The sequence below is a fragment of the Sminthopsis crassicaudata genome, chromosome 2 (assembly GCF_048593235.1).
Source record: "Sminthopsis crassicaudata isolate SCR6 chromosome 2, ASM4859323v1, whole genome shotgun sequence".
In the NCBI taxonomy this organism is placed as follows: Eukaryota; Metazoa; Chordata; class Mammalia; order Dasyuromorphia; family Dasyuridae; genus Sminthopsis; species Sminthopsis crassicaudata.
In genome coordinates, this window is record NC_133618.1 from 370,504,237 (window position 1) to 370,527,486 (window position 23,250).

Below are 23,250 nucleotides of genomic sequence, written 5' to 3' on the forward strand. Positions count from 1 at the left end.
AACAAACCAGTATGATTTTTACTTCTATTTACCTGACAATTGTTTTAGAACAATTAAAATTTTTTTGCTCCTACAAGGATGGCTAGAAAGTTTTTCCCCCAAATTAATTTATTTAATATTGTCTCTACTTACATTTAAAACATTTATTTGTTTTTTTAAACTTTTGAGTTGCAGATTTTTTCTTATACTAGCCCCCAAGTCCCCATTAAGAAATCACATATGAAACTATGTAAAACATCTCCATAAATCATATTGTGAAAAAAAAATTACCCCCCTCCCCAAAACAACAAAAATCTCAAGAAAAATAAAGGGGAGAAGTGAGAGAGATTGAATATTTCAATCTCTATTAAGGCACAATCAGTTCCTTCTTTGGGTAGGGATAGGATTTTTCATCATAAGTCCTTCAGAGTAGTCCTGGATTTTTGTAATACTGAAATTAACAAAGTAATTTATAGCTAATCATCCCAGAATATTACCATTACTTTGTATATGCAGTACATTTCACTTTGAGTTCATAGAGGGCTTTTTTTTTTTCCTTTTGGTAAGAGCATCCTGTTCATCATTCTTCATAAAATAATAATACTCCATCATAATCACACACCAAAACTTTATTCAGCCATTCCCCAAGTGATGGGCATCCCCTCACAATTTCCAGTTTTTTGCCCTGAGAAAAGAGCTGCTATAAATATTTTTGTACACATAGATCCTTTTCCTTTAAAAAAAAAAAATCTCCTTTAACATTCATGTCTAATAGTAGTGTTGTTAGGTCAAAGGATATGCATTGGGCATAGATAATATCTTTTGATCATTTATCAATTGGGACGTGCCTCTTTTTTTTTTTTTAAATAAATTTAACTCAGATCCAAATTCTTTTTACAATTACTATCACTAACTATATTCCCCCAACCTCTTTTTATTCTATTCTCTCTCTTTTCACCATGTCTGTTCTCAAGTGTTTTTTTACTGACCATTTCCTCCCCCAATATGCTCTCTTTTTACCACCCTCCTTACTTCCTGTCAGGTAAAATAGATTTCTATAGTCATGTTGAGTATGTTATTTCCTCTTTGAGCCAATTTTGATGAGAGTAAAGTGCACTCACTGATCTTCTCCTCCTCCCTCCTTCCCCCCCCTCCCAACTCCCTTCCACTTGTAAAAGCTTTTTTTTTTTTTTGCCTCTTTTTATGGCTGATAATTTACATTCCACTTTTCCCTTTCTCTTTCTCTCAGTACATTCTTCTCTTACCCCTTAATTAAAAAAAAAAAAAATCCCTTTATATTCAACTCATGTTTGTGTTTTCTACCTATATATATTCTTCCTAACTGCCATAATGAGAAAGTTTAATGAGTTAAAAGTACCATTCTCCCATGTAGAAATAGATAAACCTTATTAAGTCCCCTTTTGATATAACTTTCCTGCTTAACTCATATTTCTCATGAGCCTTGCATTTGAAAATCAAATTTTTCATTCAGCTGTGGTCATGACCAGAGCTTTCAATACTTGAAAATCTTCTGTTTCATTGAATTTCCATCCCCTCCCCCCCTCTCTATTACACTCAGTTTCGCTGAATAGTGATTCTTGGTTGGAATCCTAGCTCTATTACTCTCCAAAATATCATATTCCAAGTCCTCTGCTCCTTCAATGTAGAAGCTGCTAAATCTTATGTTATTTTGACTGTAGTTCCACAGCATTTGAATTGTTTTTCTCTGGATGCTTTTAATATTTCCTCTTTGACTTGGGAGTTCTGGAATTTGGCTATAATATTCTTGGGAATTTTCATTTTGGGATCTCTTTCAAGAGGCGATTAGGAGTTTTCTTTGGATCTATTTTCCAGGTCAATTGTTTTTTCAATAAGACATTTCACATTTTTTTTCTACTTAAAAAAATTTTTTTTTTTTTAAATGTAAAAGCAAATAGTTTCATCAATGAGTAAAAGGAAACGTGATTTTTTTCAAATTAGTCCAAAGTTCCATTTAGAAACTTAGTTTTTTGCTGCTATACTGATGCACATGTTTTGGAGTTTCATCTTATTTTTGATATCCAATGCTAATGGATTAAGATCTGAAAATGTTCCAATTATAAGGCAGAGATCTTTTTGGTTTCATAACACATTTGCTCCTTCAGTTGGCTTCTAGAAGATGAGGTATGTTTTACTGGATCAGGTATAAGTATATGTATAGGTATATGTCATCAAGTACAAAAAATTCATCATCTCCCCTTTGACATTCTATCAACTGGAAACCCACTGGTTAACACAAAATATTTGGAATTCTACAAGAGATGGGAGCTTTCACAAACTGAAATTGGTCATTGTGAATCATCTGTAAAAATTTCCAATGATGCTATAAATTTTGGATGATTTTAGTAAGCTATTAAAGCTGTGACACATTCTTATATCAGCTTATGTTCCTTTCCTTTTTTTTTTTTTTCCTTCTTTTCCTGCAAAGTGAGATTTATTCTCTTATTCTCGATTCAAATTGAGGGCTCTGGTAATGAAGAAAATATCTCATTATATCTAGAATTTCAAAGATTAGAAGGATCTCTTCAGCTCTCCTTTTCTTTTCTTTTTTTTTTCTGAGGCTGGGGTTAAGTGACTTGCCCAGAGTCACACAGCTAGGAAGTGTTAAGTGTCTGAGATCCAAATTTGAACTTGGGTCCTCCTGAATTCAGGGATGGTGCTCTATCCACTGCACCACCTACCTGCCCCCTTCAGCTCTCCTTTTCAAAATCAATTCCTTTGCTAATTTCAAAGTTATCATCCTGATGAAATGTCATATTAACTTAATTAAGTTTTGAAATCAGAGGATCTGACAAATATGGAAATATATTTAGAAGAATTGCACATATTTAACTTATACTGAATTGCTTGTTGTCTACAGGAGTGAGGGGGGAAGAGGAGAGAAGAAGACAAATTTGCAATACAAGGTTTTGCAAAGGTAAATGTTGAAAACCATATTTGGGGGAAAAATATTATTAAAAAAAAAAAAAGAAAAGAAAAGAAATCAGATGATCTAGCCAAAAGACCAGCCACACTTTATCCCAAGAAATAAACTGCACAGCAATCTCTGTTACTTTCATTACATGGTTGTGTTTGAGAGATCCATAGTGAATTTGTTCAGGACTTCTCATGTTTCCTTGGAGAGAGTGCTAAAGAGTTCACTACTACCATCTATTACAATAAAGCTAAGCTTGCTAACCTTAGACAGTACCTCTTTATAGGGAATTTGTTATTATAAATACAATGATATATATATATCGATTGGTGAACTAAAATTGGTGAAATAAAATTTAACAAGGTCATATGACATGAAAAGAAGTCTTACTACATATTAAACTGCAAATATACTTCAGAGAAAACACAAGCACACCCACACCCACACCCACAAACCCCTTCCATGGGGGTCTAAGTAGCTAGATGGGCATTGATAGAAAACTTGATTCACTTTATACAATCTGGGAAGCCTAGCTACTCTTATAGGCAAACACGGAAGAACTCTTGATAGAATCACCTCAGTCTTAAAGTGGACCTCTTGTTCAGAAAGATTTTTGATTACAGTCCTAATCCAGGTGGAAGTCTCTGGAAACTCCACCTTTAACTGCATCCAACTGGAAAGTCAAATTATGACGTCAAATCTCTGATGTTATATTTCCCCTATAAAAGATCTGCTCAAACTTTATCTTAGCTAAACTTAATTAATTTGACCATAAAAAGCTATCATAATATCAGGGAATACCATCAACTCAGAAGAAAGAAATGTGAAAACTATAAACAGTCTCAAAAGAAAATTAATTGAACTCCAACTCAATAAGAACTCCTGGAAAAAGTAAAGAAAAGATGGAATTACTGGACTACCTAAAAGACAATATCAAAGAAAGAGCCTAGACCAAAAAAAAAAAAAAAAAAAAAAAAAATTGTATTTCAAGAAATTATAAAGGAAAACTGCTCCAATATCTTAGGTGTAGAGGGCTTAGATTATGATATTTCAGAAGGCAAAGGAACTAGATTACAATAAGGAATAATGTACCTAGCAAAACAGAATATAATCCTTCAGAGGAAAAATGGATATTCTAATGAAATAAAGGACTTTTAAGCATTTCTGATGAAGAGAGCAGAGTTGAATAGAAAATCTGAAATTCAAACACAAGCCTCAAGAGAAACATAAAAAGATAAATATATAAATAAATATATTTCTATATAGAAAGAGGATATATATATATATAACTCTTAAGAACTTTATCAGTATAAAGGCAGTTAAAAGGAGCATATATAGAGGAAATGGATATAAGTTGAACATGATGGGATAATTCACCCCTTCCCCCCATTAAGGAGTGTGAAAAGTGAAAAATCGTACACTGAAAGAAGGGGACAGTACAAGTAGAATGAAAGATATTCTTTCACATAAAAGGAGTGTTCAGTTGTGTATAGAAATGTAATTTACCCAACAGGGAAATAGGAGGGAAGAGGATAAGAAATTAGAAGTTATTAAAAAATTAAATTTAGAAAAAATTTAAAATTAAAAAGCAAATTCAAAATTTAAAAAGAAAAAAATGCAAAAATAAACAAATAAATAAATAAAATTGAAAGCAGAACAAAAACATTTGGGCTTCTCTGTTTCTAAAAAGCCTTTATTTGACGGTGGAAAAATATTTGAATGTTAAGTATTTTAAAATCCTCACAATGATTATATTAACAAAAAGCTACAGGAGTTTGTTCCATACCTTTATCTTAATATCATTTAATTATTTTTATTGTAATTAATAAAAGATATCATAACACCTAGCTACTAGCAAAACAATAAAAGCATCTCTATGCTAAAAACACTAAGCAGACCAATGAAACTATTTAAAAAGCACTGACCCTTATTATTATCCCTTTGCTCCCTGAATCATTTTGGTTTAGCAACACATTGCCTAGAATAAGAATAGGATATAACAATTACACGTCTCAATGGTTATACGTTACCATTCTTTGAATATTACCTAACAATGTGAAGATGATACAATAATGCTAAATGGTTTATTTTAAGAGTCTCAATTTTAGATCCTTTAGTACCTACATGTAAATAAACTCACAAACTTACAAGATCAGATTTAGAGTAGGAAATTTTGGAAGCTAGATCCTTAGAAGCTATCTAGTCCAACTCTTTCACTTTACCAATGGGGAAACTGAAGCCCAGAGAGGATAAACAACTTACACAAAGTCACAGAAGGCAGTACACAGCAGAATCAGGTCCTCAAATTTTAAAATAACACCCTTTCCACTGTTCAATAGTGCCTCTTCATTTTTATTCTTTGGATTTTTATTGCCTTTCTTAGTAAATGTGGGCTACAAACATTCAAATTTCAGGTAGGTTTCAATATTTTCTAAATTATAGCTTTAAAGCAATTATAAGCTTCAGATTTGACAAGACAGTTTTTATATAATCATTTCTATTAAAAATTTCATGTAGGATAATAATAAAGTTGTAATAAAGTCCTATGGAAATGACATCATGATGGGTGATGACTTCTGTTAGTGGAAGGGCAGGTCTTCTGCTACCAATTTTATAAACTTCAAAACTGGGCTTAGCCTCATGGGCCTCAGAGGACTTGTTTAACGAAGAACGATGAGGTTCATTATAGAAAGCTGGGAACCAAATAACTGACTTTTTCGACCTAAGCAACGCTTAAAAAGACTCAGATATTTCAAACTACCAAAGTATTTTGGGAAGAAAATAATTTTGTTATACTAACTGTGAAATGAACAAGGATTAAAAAACTTAAGAAATAGAATGAGAAAAGAATGATGGTTAAAAAGCATATTTCCCCACCCAATACTGTTTCAGAACAAACTAAACAGCCTTACCTTCTGTAGACTTGTTGGATTCAATTGAGTCTTATCAATTATTTTTATTGCAACCTAGCGGGAAAAAAAGAAAAATTATATATTTTAAGAATTTATGCTTAAAAACCACAGATTAACTGGTGTAGCTAAATTTTCTAAAAATGTTTACTCCCCCAAAAAGAATAAGCAAAAAATTCAAGATGCCAGATACACAAACTCTGCAAACAATATTTTTCATTTGTGACACTGTTGTTTTTTTAATCAAAACACAAAAATGCTTCTGTGGAAATTAATGTCTAAGTTCATTCTAACAAAAAAAAAATTTGTTTACATTTTATACAATAAGAACAGATATGCAAGACAAATTGTCTTAAACATTTGTTTCAGAAGTTGGACATGAAACTGCCATTCTAACCCCAAGACCCACTTTCCAATATGCTACTCTAAATCTCTTCTATATACAAATTAAATATGGAAAACTAATATTCACAAATTCCACCTAAGAATTCCGAGTTGGACCTCTTACAAACCGTTCATTAAACTTTTTCCCCTCCAATGTAGATTCATTGTCATTTTATGAGGGGATACTGTACCTAATTTTCTGCTTCAAGAGTTTACAAATTAGTTCATATTTTACAACAGCATGCCCCTGGTTGCTATAGATTTCTTCTTGACAATTAAACAAAATATTCACTGATTTAGTCTTAAATCTCTTTTAGTACCCTCATTATGGTAATTTATATCAACTGAATTTGTATATAAAATTATAATAATCTGGGATCTTTTCCTTCCTCTAATTTCCAATCTTTTAGCATTAGTAACTGATTTGCATAGGTATATTTAAGAGTTATAAACCTGAAAATCATTATTTTTCTCTAATTTCCATTCTAAAGTTTTGTCTTAATTTTATTTTTTGTCCTAACAAGTTCATAATCTGACCAGTACAGGCACTGATGGTTCAAGAATGATTCATATGTCAATAAAGAATCACTTTACACCTATCAAAATATAATTCTTTTTTTTTTTTTTTTTTTTTGGTGAGGTTATTCAGTGCTCCTAGGTCCAACATCTTCTAATTCTTTTCTTGAAGAAAATATTCTTGGTATGATGGTGATGAGGCTTCTTTGTACTCCACAAGACTTTAGTCTCTCACTCCTTATTCCTGAATGACATTTTCCTGTTTTAAATGCATTATTTTTAGTATTCATTAAAAAAAAAAAAAGAGTTCTGAATTCTCCCCTCCCTCATTCACTGAGAAGACAATGATATTATGCATGTGAAATCATGAAAAATATATTGCTACTCCAACATTTTCTTTTTTTTAAATTTTATTTAGAATTTTTTCCCCACAGTATATATGCATGAGTAATTTTTTAATATAATATTATCCCTTGTATTCATTTTTCCAAATTATCCCCCCCCTTCCTCCACTCCCTCCCCCCCCCATGACAGGCAATCCCATACATTTTACATATGTTACAATATAACCCAGATACAATATATGTGTGTAAATACCATTTTCTTGTTGCACATTAAGTATTAGATTCCGAAGGTATAAGTAACCTGGGTAGATAGACAGTAGTGCTAACAATTTACATTCACTTCCCAGTGTTCCTTCTCTGGGTGTAGTTGTTTCTGTCCATCATTGATCAAATGGAAGTGAGTTACTCCAACATTTTCAATGTATATTTTCATCCTAATTTAATTTGCAAGGTCTTGTTGAGTTTTCACAAATTAATTAATTAAAAATTAATTAATTCAGTTTGTCCAATAGTATTATCCAATAACCAAGGAACTGACATGTAGAAAACAGCTAAATTACTGCTTATAAGTCTAAAAGCTATGTGATCCTCACTACCATGTGCACTTAAAAATATATATATATATATATATTTTTTTTTAAAACACATATTACTTTATGAATCATAATGGGAGAGAAAAATCAGAACAAAGGGAAAAAACCATGCATGGGACAGATTAAAAAAAACAAACAACCTAACAACATTAAAAAGTGAACATAAACATAGCATGTGTTCAATTACATTTAGTCTCCTTGAGTTCTTTCTTTGGATGCAGATGGAATTTTCTGTCCAAAGTATATTGGGATTGCTTTGAATTATTGAGAAGAACCAAGTCTTTTCATAGTTGATCATCACACATTGCTGTTATTGTATTCCTGGTCCTGCTTGTTTTGCTCAGCATCACTTCATGTAAATCTTCCTAGGCCTTTCTAAAATCAGCTTGCTCATAATTTTTTATAGAACAATAATATTCTATTACTTTCATAAACCACAAAAACAGCCATCTCTAACTGATGAGCATCTACTCATTTTCCAATTCTTTGCTACTACAAAACAAGCTGCTACAAACACTTTTCTATGCACTCTTTTCTGCCACTCTACAATCATCACTGCAGAAGAAAAAAAGACGGTTTCAGCTTATAGCCAGAAAAGTGGCAATATATCAAAAAACCAGAACAGTCCACGTTGGGGAATTGCAGAAATATAGACACACTAATGCAATGTTGGTGAAGCTCTCAAATAATTCAACCATTACAGAAATCAATTTGGGAATATGGAAAGCAAGTTACTAAAATATCTGTATGTTTTGACCCAGAGATTTCACTGTTGGCACATACCTCAAGGAAGACACTGACAAAAAGACTCCATAGATACCAAAATATTTATACAGCAGCCCTTTTTGTGATAGCAAAGAACTGGAAACAAAGATGCCCATCATTGTGCCTGAAAATATATAAAGAAAGGTATAAAGACCCAGGGCAATGACCCTGAGAAGGTCAGTAAAAGTCTAGGAGACAGAGGTCAACATAGGAACTAAAGTAACATAGATCTAGACCAAACAGCAGACCAACTAAACTATCCAAAAGTCTCCACTACCTACATCTTTGTTCCCATTCTTTTACTTGCCTCGCTCTCACTATTCTTCAATTTTTCACTGCCTAAAAACACACTAATGTCTCCTTATCTTAAAACACACATACACACACACACACACACACACACACACGAGATTCATTCATTTCCTCAAACTAGAACTCTTTATGTTCTCTTCCCCAATGTCTAAATTCTCTGAGAAAGCTGTCTTCAATTGGTACCTCCACTTCTTCTCTTACTCTTACCCTGGGGCAAGTCCTGATCATTTCACTCTTGGACTATTGCAATAGATTCTTTGCTTCAAGTTTCTCCCCACTTATATTCCTTAAGCACAGATCTGACTATATTATTCCCCTACTCAAAAATTTCTAGAGGCTCCACTTTTTAGGATCAAATATAAAATGTTGCTTGGCTCCCTCCCTTGCCCCAGGTGGTGACTCTAAATGGAGAGAATGAATGCATCTTCAATGCTATGAGTTCAATTATGTGGGGTTAGTATGAAGGAGGAGTTGAAGATGATATAGGGGTTGCAAGCCTGGGTTACTGGGGAGATGGATAGTAGTGCCTTTAACAGTAATAGAGAAGTTGGAAAGCCTCTGGGGGTGATGGGTTTGGGAGTGGAAGATGAGTTTTAATTTTAGACCTGTTGAATTGAGGATGTCTATTAGATATCCAGTTTGAGATGTTAAATAGGCTATTGGAGAAATGAAACTGAAGTCAGGAAACAGACTACAGCTGAATCAATAGATCTGAAAATCTGTAGAGATGATTATTAAACCCAGGGGAATTGATGAAATTACCATTTTTCTAGAAAGAAAAGAGAAGATAATATAGGATTGTATCCTGCAGAAAAGTGTGTAGTGTCAAAGATTGCAGAAAGGTCAATAAGGATGAAGATTGAGAAAAGGCCATTAAGTTTGGAAATTAAGAGATCATTTGGAACTTGAGACAGTAGTTTCAAATGAAGGATGTGATCAGAAACCAGACTACGAGGTTTAGAAACGAGTAAAGAGGAAGTGGAGGTACCAATTGAAGATAACTTTCTCAGAAAATTTAGACATTGGGGAAGAGAACATAAAGAGTTCTAGTTAGAGGAAATGAATGAATCTCATGTGTGTGTGTGTATTTTAAGGAGACATGAATGTGTTTTTAGGAAGTGAAAAATTGAAGAATAGTGAGAATGAGACAAACAAAAGAATGGGAATAAGGATGCAGGTAATGGAGACTTTTGGTCTGCTGTTTGGTCTTGATCTATGTTACTTTAGTTCTTATGTTGATCTCTGCCTGCTAGACTTTTATTGATCTTCTCAGGGTTATTGCCTTGGGTCTTTAGACCTTTCTTTATATATTTTCAGGTGCATGCACAATGATGGGCATCTTTTGTTTCTAATTTTTTGGTCTTCTACAACCTAATTATTCTCCTCTGAGACATCTTCAGTGACAATGGTCTTCTTGCTATTCCTTTTATATGCTTCTTCATGCCTTTTCAATGGCCATCTACATTCCTAAAATACTTTCCTTATTTCTGTTGACCTGTTTTCCTCAATTTAGCTCTGACCTTCTTCAAGATTGCCATTCCCAGTTACCAAAGATTGCTAGTAGGGGGCAGCTAGGCGGCACAGTGGATAGAGCACCAGCCTCGAATTCAGGAGGGCCTGAGTTCAAATCTCAGACACTTAAGACTTCCTAGCTGTGTGACCCTGGGCAAGTCACTTAACCCCAGTGGGGGGCGGGGGGATTGCTAGTGCCTTTCCTTTGTGATAATCTCTCACGTATACTGGATGTATCTTGTATGTATGTAGTTACTTGAATATTGTTCCCCCATAGAATATTAGTTCCTTGTGCATGGGGGACTATGTTTTTTGCCCTTCTTTAATACTCAGTGCTTAGTACAGTGCCTGGCACACAGTAAGAGTTTATTAAATTCTTGATGATACTTCCCTACAAGGACTACATGCACGAAAAGAAGAAATCAAGCAATTTAAGAAATAAAATAAAAGAAATGAAAATTCTGGAAGACCTAGAAAGAGACTAAAAAAGTTAGAAAACAAAATGGTTTTCTCATCTAAGTTAAAGACCAGAAAAATTGGAATATATAAACAGAATCAAAGACTACATAATAAAGAAATATTAGAATAAAATAAAAGGAAAACATAATTTATCTGCTATCAAAAAATAAATGACCAAGAAAACATGTCAAGAAGATGTTTAAAAATCACTGGACTTCCTGAAAAACATGATTCAAAAAAGACAAAATCCAGAATATTCTATTTCAAGAAATCATAAAGAAAATTACTCATTTCCTAGAACCAGAAGCCAAAGTAAAAAATAGAATCCACTGATCAGCTCTTTTTTTTTTTTTTTTTAAAGAGGCAAATACATATTTTTACGTTCTGAGTAGTAACAATAAATGTAATAAAATAAAACATAATGGGCATCTTCCATATGATTATCAATCTATGCTTCTAAACCTAAAAAAATCTCCAGGCAGTTCATAGGCCCAGATTTTCTTTGTTTCTCTTTTTTAAATTATAGTTTTTATTTACCAGATATATGCATGGGTAATTTTACAGCATTGACGATTACCAAACCTTTTGTTCCAGTTTTTCCTCCCCCCCTCCCCCCAGATGGCAGGTTGACCAATACATGTTAAATATGTTAAAGTATAAATTAAATACAATATATGTATACATGTCCAAACAGTTATTTTGCTGTACAAAAAAATCGGACTTTGAAATCATGTACAATTAGCCTGTGAAGGAAATCAAAAATGCAGGTGGACAAAAAACAGAGGGATTGGGAATTCTATGTAGTGGTTCATAGTCATCTCCCAGAGTTCTTTTGCTGGGTGTAGTTGGCTCAGTTCATTACTGCTCTATTGGAATTATTGGTTCATCTCATTGTTGAAGATGGCCACGTCCATCAGAATTGATCATTAAATAGTATTGTTGTTGAAGTATATAATGATCTCTTGGTCCTGCTCATTTCACTCGGCATCAGTTCATTTAAGTCTCTAGAACTTTCTGAAATCATCCTGTTGGTCATTTTTTACAGAACAATAATATTCTATAATATTTACATACAATTTATTCAGCTTTTCTCCAATTGATGGGCATCCACTTAATTTCCAGTTTCCACTGATCAGCTCTTAAAAACTCAAGAGAAAAAAATCCCAGAAATGTAATAGCCAAATTTCCCCCACAAATATCAAAATAGGATCACAGCAAATTTGCCACCTTCTACTATAAATAAGAGAAGATCATGGAATATTTCAAAAAGATTTGCAACCAAGAAGCAACTTATCCTACTCAAAATTAAGCAACATACTTTGATGGAAATGCACTCTGGTGAACCAGAGGACTGTGAAACATTTCTGATCAAAAGTTCAGAACTGAGTAGGAACTTTGAAATACAAATACAAAATGGCAAGAGAAACATAGGAAAATAAAATTTGTTTGAGCAATTAAAGGGACTACATAATGCAATGCTAACATTTTAGTGGGGGAAAAGAAATAAGAGTAATTTTTATAAGATCCTTATCTATTTCTTCTGGTTCCTAAGTGTGAGTTACTATTCCCAGGGGTCTCAGTCTAGGAACTTTGTCTTTTTGTCTTCTAATTCTTGGTGATAATTAGCATTTCTAAATAAACAGCTCAAAAAAACTCACAAATGTAGCTCTTCTGAATTACAGTCTGACATCACCAACTTCTTCCTGGACAGCTATACCTGAATGTCCCCACAAGTACCTCAAACATAACATATTCAAAATGGAGGCTCACTAAACTAATCCATATGGTCTTTCCTATTTTTGTAGAAAGCATCATTATTTTGTTGACTACCTTTGAAACCTTTCAACTTTTCCTCTCTCTTACTTCCTCAAACCCAATTAAGTTACTAAGTCTTCTCAATTTGACTTCCACAATATTTATTGAAGTTTTCCCCATCTATCCAATCACATGACCATCACCCCAGTTCAAGCCCCCTATGCCTAACCTAAACTACTACAATTGTCTTCCTCTTTCCTATCTCTCCCCCTTCCATACATCATTTACAGGGCTAACATTTTAATATTCTTAAAGCATAAGTATGACCTCTAGAATAAAATATAGTCCTTTTAGCAATTAAAATTTTTGAAAATCCAATCTAACAGGGCAGGTAGATGGAGTAGTGGATACAGCACCAGCCCTGAAGTTAGGACCTGAGTTCAAATGTGGCCTCAGACACGTAACACTTCCTAGCTGTGTGACCTTGGGCAAATCACTTAATCCCAATTGCCTCAGCAAAAAAAAAAAAAAAAAAAAAAAAGAGAGAGAGAGAGAGAGAGAGAGAGAGAGAGAGAGAGAGAGAGATAACCAGATGAGTTTATCAATCACTAATTATTTATTGAATTCCTGATTTGTATCAGACATAACACATGGAGTTAGAAAAATAAATACAGGGGTAGCTAAAGGGCACAGTGGATAGAGCACCAGCTCTGAAATCAGAAAGAGCTGAGTTGAAATCTGACCTCACATACTTAACACTGCCTGGCTGTATGACCCTGGGCAAGTCACTTACCCAATTACCTCAGAGAGAGAAGAGAAGAGAAAGAAAAAATAAATACAAAGAAATAATTCTTTCTCACAAGAGCTTAACATACTAAAAGGAGAGACAATAAGTATATATGTAAATATGCAGCATATAAATAGTGACACAAATAACTGAATAGGAAACAAGAGGGGAAATCTATGAGAGAAAGGGAAGAGGAGAGACATTTGAGATAGCCAAGACAAATCCACAGATATAAGAGACAGAGTATTATATATGAGAAAGAGTTGGCTATACAGAGTTGGAAAAGTGAGTAACGGTCAAGGAAATTGCATAAATTAATGTGAGGTGTCATACAATTTTAAAAAATAAAAGGAATATATATATCTATATCTATAGATACACACACACACACACACACATATATATGTGTATATATATTTTTTCTCCTAGAAGCAACAGGAAGCCACTGAAGTTTACTAAATCTGGAATTAACAAGGTCAAATCTACATTTAAGGTGTAGTGAGGTGACAGATTAGGAAGAAACTTGAAAGGTAAACCATCCCATGTTCCTCCAATTTATTTATGATTTCGTTCTTTATGCCTAAATCTTGGACCAATTTTGATCTAATCTTAGTATGTGGTGTTAAATGTGGGTCCATGCCTAGTTTCTGCCATACTAATTTCCAGTTTTCCCAGCAGTTTTTGTCAAATAATGAATTCTTATCCCAAAATTTGGGATCTTTGGGTTTGTCAAAGATTAGATTGCTATTTTTATTCACTATCTTGCCCTGTGAACCTAACCTATGCCACTGATCAACTAGTCTATTTCTTAGCCAATACCAAATGGTTTTGGTGACTGTTGCTTTATAATATAGCTTTAAATCAGGTACACTTAGACCACCTTCCTCTGACTTTTTTTTCATTAGTTCCCTTGCAATTCTCGACCTTTTATTCTTCCATATGAATTTTGTTGTTATTTTTTCTAGGTCATTAAAATAGTTTCTTGGGAGTCTGATTGGTATAGCACTAAATAAATAGATTAGTTTGGGGAGTATTGTCATCTTTATTATATTTGCTCGGCCTATCCAAAAACACTGAATGTCTTTCCAATTATTTAAATCTGACTTTATTTTTGTGGCAAGTGTTTTGTAATTTTGCTCATATAATTCCTGACTCTCCTTTGGTAGATATATTCCCAAATATTTGATACTATCGACTGTTATTTTGAATGGAATTTCTCTTTGTATCTCTTGCTGTTGGATTGTGTTGGTAATGTATAAAAATCCTGAGGATTTATGTGGATTTATTTTGTATCCTGCGACTTTGCTAAAATTCTGAATTATTTCTAATAGCTTTTTAGCAGAGTCTTTGGGGTTCTCTAAGTATACCATCATGTCATCTGCGAAAAGTGACAATTTGATTTCTTCATTTCCTACTCTAATTCCTTGGATCTCTTTCTCGGCTCTTATTGCCAAGGCTAGAGTTTCTAGTACTATATTGAATAGTAATGGTGATAGTGGGCAACCTTGTTTCACTCCTGATCTTACAGGGAAAGGTTCTAGTTTATCACCATTACATATGATGTTTACTGAAGGTTTTAAATATATATGCTCCTTATTATTTTAAGGAATAGTCCATTTATTCCTATACTCTCAAGCGTTTTTAGTAGGAATGGATGTTGGATTTTATCAAATGCCTTTTCTGCATCTATTGAGATGATCATATGGTTTTTATTAATTTGATTATTAATATGGTCAATTATACTAATAGTTTTCCTAATATTAAACCAGCCCTGCATTCCTGGTATAAATCCCACTTGGTCATAGTGTATTATCCTGGGGATGATTTTCTGAAGTCTATTTGCTAATATCTTATTTAAGATTTTAGCATCAATATTCATTAAGGAAATTGGTCTATAGTTTTCTTTTCAGTTTTCGATCTACCTGGTTTAGGTATCAGTACCATGTCTGTGTCATAGAAGGAATTTGGTAGGACTCCTTCAATCCCTATTTTTTCAAATAGTTTACATAGCATTGGAGTTAGTTGTTCTTTAAATGTTTGGTAGAATTCACCTGTAAATCCATCTGGTCCTGGGGACTTTTTCTTAGGAAGTTGGTTAATAGCTTGGTCTATTTCTTTTTCTGAGATGGGACTATTTAGACTACTTACTTCTTCCTGTTAATCTGGGCAAGCTATATTTTTGAAGGTATTCTTCCATTTCATTTAAGTTATCGAATTTATCGGCATAAAGTTGAGCAAAGTAGTTCCTAACTATTGTTCTAATTTCCTCTTCATTAGTGGTGAGTTCACCCTTTTCATTTTCAAGACTATCAATTTGCTTTTTCTCTTTCCTTTTTTTAATCAGGTTTACTAAGGGTTTGTCTATTTTGTTGGTTTTTTCATAAAACCAACTCTTAGTTTTATTAATTAATTCAATAGTTTTTTTACTTTCAATTTTATTAATCTCACCTTTTATTTTTTGAATTTCAAGTTTTGTGTTTGTCTGGGGGTTTTTAATTTGTTCCTTTTCTAGCAATTTTAGTTGTAAGCCCAATTCGTTGGCCCTCTCTCTATTTTATGCAAGTAGGCCTGTAGAGATATAAAACTTCCCCTTATTACTGCTTTGGCTGTATCCCACACATTTTGGTATGATGTCTCATTATTGTCATTTTCTTGGGTGAAGTTATTAATTATGTCTATGATTTGCTGTTTTACCCAATCATTCTTTAGTATAAGATTATTTAGTTTCCAATTATTTTTTGGTCTATTTTCCCCTGGCTTTTTATTAAATGTTATTTTGATTGCATTATGGTCTGAAAAGGATGCATTTACTATTTCTGCCTTACTGCATTTGATTTTGAGGTTTTTATGCCCTAGTATATGATCAATTTTTGTATAGGTTCCATGAACTGCTGAGAAGAAAGTATATTCCTTTCTGTCTCCATTTAGCTTTCGCCAAAGATCTATCATATCAAACTTTTCTAGTATTCTATTTACCTCTTTGACTTCTTTCTTATTTATTTTGTGGTTTGATTTATCTAATTCTGAGAGTGCAAGGTTGAGATCTCCCGCTGTTATAGTTTTGCTATCTATTTCCTCTTGCAGCTCTCTTAATTTCTCTTTTAAGAATTTAGATGCTGCACCACTTGGTGCATACATGTTTAATATTGATACTGCTTCATTATTGATGCTGCCCTTTAGCAGGATATAATGCCCTTCCTTATCTCTTTTAATTAGATGGTTTACCTCTCAGACTTGTGGAGGAGGAAGGAGTTTGTGTCCAAGGGAGAACTAGAGACCATTATTGATCACAAAATAGAACATTTTGATTACACCAAATTAAAAAGTTTCTGCACAAACAAAACTAATGCAAACAAGATTAGAAGGGAAGTAACAAATTGGGAAAACATTTTTACAGTTAAAGGTTCTAATAAAGGCCTCATCTCATATACAGAGAATTGACTTTAATTTATAAGAAATCAAGCCATTCTCCAATTGATAAATGGTCAAAGGATATGAACAGACAATTTTCAGATGATGAAATTAAAACTATTTCCACTCATATGAAAGAGTGTTCCAAATCACTATTGATCAGAGAAATGCAAATTAAGACAACTCTGAGGTATCATTACACACCTGTCAGATTGGCTAAGATGACAGGAACAAATAACGATGAATGTTGGAGGGGCTGTGGGAAAACTGGGACACTGATGCATTGTTGGTGGAGTTGTGAAAGAATCCAACCATTCTGGAGAGCAATCTGGAATTATGCCCAAAAAGTTATCAAAATGTGCATACCCTTTGACCCAGCCATACTACTACTGGGCTTATACCCCAAGGAACTACTAAAGAAGGGAAAGGGACCTGTATGTGCCAAAATGTTTGTGGCAGCCCTTTTCATAGTGGCTAGAAGCTGGAAGATGAATGGATGTCCATCAATTGGAGAATGGTTGGGTAAACTATGGTATATGAATGTTATGGAATATTATTGTTCTATAAGAAATGACCAACAGGAGAAATACAGAGAGGCTTGGAGAGACTTACATCAACTGATGCTGAGTGAAACGAGCAGAACCAGAAGATCATTATACACTTCAACAATGATACTGTACGAGGATGTATGCTGATGGAAGTGGATTTCTTCAACATAGAGAAGAGCTAATCCAATTCCAATTGATTAATGATGGACAGAACCAGCTACATCCAGAAAAGGAACACTGGGAAATGAATGTAAACTGTTATTTTTACCTTCTGAATCCAATTCTTCCTGTGCAACAAAAAATTCGGTTCTACACACATATATTGTATCTAGAATATACTGTAATATATTTAACATATATAAGACTGCTTGCCATCTGGGGGAGGGGGTTGGGGGAGGAAGGGAAAAAATCTGAATAGAAGTAAGTGCAAGGGATAATGTTGTAAAAAATTACCCATGCATATGTACTGTCAAAAAAATGTTATAATTATAAAATAAAATAAAAATTAAAAAAAAAAAAAAAAAAAAAGGAAGAAACTTGAAGCACAAAGTCTAATTAGGAAGCAATTGCTATTAGGTAGAAGAATAATAGGGGTTTGAACTAACATGTTTACTTAGGTAAAGAGAAGGATCAAATGAGAAACATGGATGTTTGGCAACTGATTACATAGGTATGGTAAGGAGCCCCAAGATTACAAATCTAGGAGTCTAGCAGGATAGTAATGTCTTTGACAGAATTAAGGAAAAGAATGGGGTTTATGTGAAAAAATCCAGAATCTTGTGGACATTCTGAGTTTGACTTACCTGTAGGACATTCCATTTGAAATGCCCTATAGGTAATTAATGATGCAGGATGGAATCTCAGAAGAGCTTCAGAGCTGAATCAGAGGAGATTGAAAATGGATATATAAATTAGTGAGTCATAAATTGTTTGCATAGACAATACTTAAAACTCATGGAACTAATGAAGTATCCAAGACAGAGGAGGGTAACTAAGATAGAACTATATGGATGTACTTAGGAGTTAGATGGCAGAATGCAGATGACAAATCAGCAATGTACACTGAGAAACAAGGGTAAGACAATCAGAAGAACCCAGAGGGAGTAGTTTCAGGAGATTCTAAAGAAGAGCAAATATTAAACAGTGCCATATGAAGCAGATAAGTAACTTTGGAGTGAGAAATTTTAAGCCTGAAGCCAGATTGCAAATAAAAACAAATGAAAAGAGAGGAAACAGAAACAAGTAGAAAAAAATAGTATAGAAAACTTTCTCTAGGCACTTGACTTACAGGTAGGAAAACAAAGGAGAATAATGTGAGCAGAGAGTTAAAACTCTAGTAAAGAGACTTGGGCATGTTTAAAGGCAATAAGGAAGAAACCAATAATTGTAGTGAGAGATGGGAGTTGGGAAGTAGAAAGGAAGAAAAATCTTTAAAGTCGTTTGAAGAACAAGGAAAATTCTATTTCCTATAGGGAAGCTTGAGTGTAGCCAGTGGTAGGAAAGGAAGGTCAAGTATGTAGAGTTGATGGAAGGGAGCACAGTGATGGGAACAGAGTACTGGGTATTGTCTGCTCCCAAATTTGCTGACACAGCAACCTGAGGAGGTAGGTACCAATATATTACCCCAATTTTACATGACAAGAAATTAAAGTTCAAAGTCTATGGTTATACTGTCACACAGTTCAACTTATCTAAAACAAACTTCAAGATTTCAACTGTTTTGAAAAAGTCCCCATCCTAAAGTATGCTTTAGAGACTTTACATTAATGAGGCTAAAGTTATGTGACAATAAAAAGCAAGTAATTAAAAAGTCAACACTAGAAAACAACAACATAGTAACTTAGAATAACATTTTTAAAAATAAGTGGAAATGCATAGATTCAAAGAAAAATTCAATGTAACCTTGATGTAACATGTCAACCAATTCAATTTACTGGTCACCTTTGAATCTCTCTGGTTTTTGTTTTTCAACCATGTTTATGCTGCCATTTCCTCTCTCTCAAATGCTATCATCAATTTCTCATTTCCAACTCACATTATACTATTTGAGATGCCCAGGATGAGCAATTTCATTACTAATTTGTTATTGTAAGCTATGTGTTACAGAAGACAGGTGAATCAGGTCTAATATGTAAAAACCACTAAGGACATAAGGACAAAATAAAAGAAATTCCATACGCTCAAGAGCTATATATTGTATTTAGAGTGTACACCACATAAATAGAGAAATATATGGTACACAATAGTTTGAGGTGACTGGGTGACTGATAAGATGATGATTCATTTACAACAGAGAAGTTATGTAGCAGTGTACCCTTAAGAGGAAAATATCAAAATTCAATTAAAAAAATTTTTTTTAGAGAAAATTTGCTTTCTCCTTTCTATTCCTCAACTACTGTTTTCCAAAATGGCTTAACTAGTTTTTTGCTGTTCAGTCACTCAGCTGTCTCCAACCTTTTGTTATTCCATAGACTATCACAAGCCAAGCCCTTCCATCCTTTACTAGTAATCTCCTGAAGCCTGTACAAATTTACATTTATTATTCCCATGATACTATCTATCCACCTCTGCTATCCTCTTTTCCTTTTGCCTCAAATGTTTCTTAACAACTGGATCTTCTTATTATGTAGCTCAGCTTCAGTATTTGACCTCCCAGTTAATAGCCTTACTTAATTTCTTTTAAGTATTGACTAATTTGATCTTACTGTCCACAAGACTCTCAAAGTTATCTTCTAGCACCAAAATTCCAAAATGTTGATTCTTTGGCATTCAGTTTTCCTTTTAGCCCAACTCCCATAGTCAGACATTACTACTGGAAAAACCATAGTTTTGACTATACAGACTTTTATCAGGAAGGTAGGGCTGCTTTTTTAGTATGCTGTCCAAATTTGCCATAGCTTTCCTTTCAAGGAGCATTTTTAAAATTTCATGGCTACAGCTGCTATCTGCAGTGATCTCTGAGCACAAGAATATAAAATCTGACATTGCTTCCATTTCTTCTGTATTTGCCAGGAAGTGATAGAACTAGTTGCCAAGATCTTAGTTTTGATGTTAAAACTTCAAGCCAGTGTTCACACTCTTCCTCTTAAACCCTCAACAAGAAGCTTCTTAATTCTTCACTTTCTGCCATCAGTGATATCACCTACATATATGAGATATTTTTCTCAACAACCTTAATTCTAGTTTTTGGTTGGCAAAGTCTGGTATTTCATACAAAATACTCTGCATATAAATTAAATAAATAACATGACAATATACATCCTTGTTGTACTTCTTTTCCATTCCTAAATCAATTAGTTGTTCCATGTTTGGTTCTAAATGTTGCTTCTTGGCCCACATACAGCTTTCTCTGAAGACAAGTAAGATGATCTTTTTGAGGACTTGCCATTTTGTTGTGATTCACATAATCAAAGGCTTTAGTTACAATTAATAAAGCAGATGTAGATGTTTTTCTGGAACTCTCTTTTCCATAATCTAAGAAATGTTAGCTATTTGATATTTAGTTCCTCTGCCTCTTTGAAAACAAGTTTAGTTTCCTGGTAATTCTCAGTACACAAATTGCTAAAGCTTAGCTTGTAGAGTCTTAAGTATAACCTTGCTGGCATGTAAAATGAGAGCAATTGTTTGGTAATTTGAATATTCTTTGGTATTGCCTTCTTTAGGACAGGAGTACAAATGGATCCTTTTACAATCCAGTGACCACAGTTGAGTTTTTCAAATTTACTGACATTGAGTACAGCACTTCAATAGCACCATCTTTCAGAATCTTAAACAGTTCAATGAGAATTCCATTGTATCCACTAGCCTCATTGTTAGCAATATTTCCTAAAGACCAGTTTACAATTCCACTAGCAATAAATTAGTCATTCCTGTTTTTCCACAGCCTCTCTAGTAATCATTCTCCTGGTTTGTCAATTTTGCCAATCTGAGAGATGAGATAGAACCTCAAATGTTTTAATTTGCATTTCTTATCATTATTAGTGACTTGGAACATTTTTTTTTCACATGGCTTTTGATAACACGAATTTCTTTCCCTGAAAACTCTATTCATGTCTTTACTATCAAACTGAGAATACCTTTTTTTTTAAATTGTTTGTTGACAACAGCTTGCTCTATTTAATTTTTAAGCTCTCCCTTCCTACTGGTTTCTCCTCTCCTAATTACAAATATGCTGGCAAAATGAAATTTCTAAAATATAGGCTTGACAATGTGAAGGAAAAGGAAAGTCTCTAATGACCCTCCTCCACCCACTGCTTCTGGGATAAAACACAAATTCTGCAAAGGATATGAACAGACAATTATCAGATGAAGAAGTTAAAACTATTTCGAGACATATGAAAAAATGTTTTAAATTACTATTAATCAGAGAAATGAAAATTAAGACAACTCATTACATACCTCTCTGGCTAAGATGACAGAAAAAGATAACAATAAATGCAGGGGATATGGGAAAACTGAAACACTAATATATTGCTGGTGGAGTTGTGAACAGATCCAATCATTTTAGAGAGCAATATAGTACTACTATGTCCATAGGGCTATCAAAACTCTGCACACCTTTTGATCCAGCAGTATCTCTACTGGGCCTGTATCCAAAGAGATCATAAAAAAGGGAAAAGCACTCACATGTGCAAAAATGTTTGTAGCAGCTCTTTTTATAGTGTCAAGGAAATTGAGTGGATGCCCATCAGTTGGAGAATGGCTTAATAAGAGATGGTATATGAATGTTAAGGAATATTATTGTTCTATAAAAAACGACCAGCAAGATGATTTCAGAAAGGCCTGGAATGATGCTAAGTGAAGTGACTGGAACCAAAAGAACACTGTACAAAGGAATAACAAAATTATTCGATGATCAATTCTGATGAATGTGTCTCATTTCAACAGTGAGTTGATTCAGGACAATTCCAAGAGATCTGCAATGGAGAGAGCTATTTGCACCCAGAAAGAGGACTATGGAGACTGAATGTGGATCGTAATATATAGTATTTTCACCTTTTTTTGTTGTTGTTGCTTGCCTTTTGTTTTCCTTCTCAATTTTTCTCCCTTTTTGATCTGATTTTTCTTAAGCAGCATAATTGTGGAAATATGTATGGAAGAACTGCACATGTTTAATATATATTGGATTACTTTATGTCTAGGGGAGGTGGGTAGAGGGAAAGGAGAAAAATTTGAAACACAAAGGATGAATGTTGAAAATTATCTTTGCACATATTTTCAAAATAAAAAGGTATCATAAAAAAAAACACCTCACCAAATACTGCACCAAATGCCTTCACAATTACTTCCAATCTACATTTCCTCATCTAAAATGGCATCTTCCAGAAGTACCACCACTCTTATGAGAGAAATATGCCTCATTTATGTCAGAGAAATATTTTATTTTATGATAAAGCTAAGCACTGAAGGCATTCCAGGAAGCATCAATGACTTCTAAAAACCCTCCCTTTTTGGGAAATTTCTACCTTCTCCATTCCACATGTTCCTACTTACGAGGGGAAGACTAAGTTCCTGCCAACAGTGAATTTGGGAGTTAAAACTATTTTTCTCTGCTTTTTTATTTCTTCAATCAAGTTTCCTATCTGCACCATCCCACTGTCAATTCTTTGTTATCATATACTTACTCTGAGTCTTGCTTTAATACCGTCTTTCTATATTCCTGTCATCCAGAATTTAGTCTTTTTTTTTTTTTAAAGAAAAAACTCTTTGATAAAGTTGAATTTATAGATTCAATAAAAGAAGTTACAAACATAATAGGCTATGTTAGTAAAAATAATTTTAAAAACTAGATTGATATAATGATCAAAATTTTGAGAAAATATAACCTTTTCTATTTTTGAAAAAAATTAAAAAAGAGAGCCTAAAGATCTTTCCAGTATAGTTGGGGTAAAGCAGGTTTTCTATAATAAGAAATCTTAGGTGATGTAGTTCTAGAAATGTTAATTATAACAATGACAAGGAAAAAAAATTTAAAAATTAACACAGGGAAAGATAAAAAAAAAAAAAAGATTCTATTTAGAGAA

At 33.5% G+C, this 23,250-nt stretch overlaps 1 protein-coding gene across 4 annotated transcripts in view; it reads right to left on the reverse strand.

The window, feature by feature from the left end:
- MARK3 (microtubule affinity regulating kinase 3) overlaps window positions 1-23,250 on the reverse strand; it is a 125,296-nt gene that overhangs the window by 74,614 nt on the left and 27,432 nt on the right. For all 4 annotated transcript variants that reach the window (XM_074291192.1, XM_074291191.1, XM_074291190.1 and 1 more), the window contains exon 3: window positions 5,845-5,898. In XM_074291192.1, the coding sequence (XP_074147293.1) occupies window positions 5,845-5,898 (54 nt within the window). The remainder of the gene's footprint in view (window positions 1-5,844; window positions 5,899-23,250) is intronic.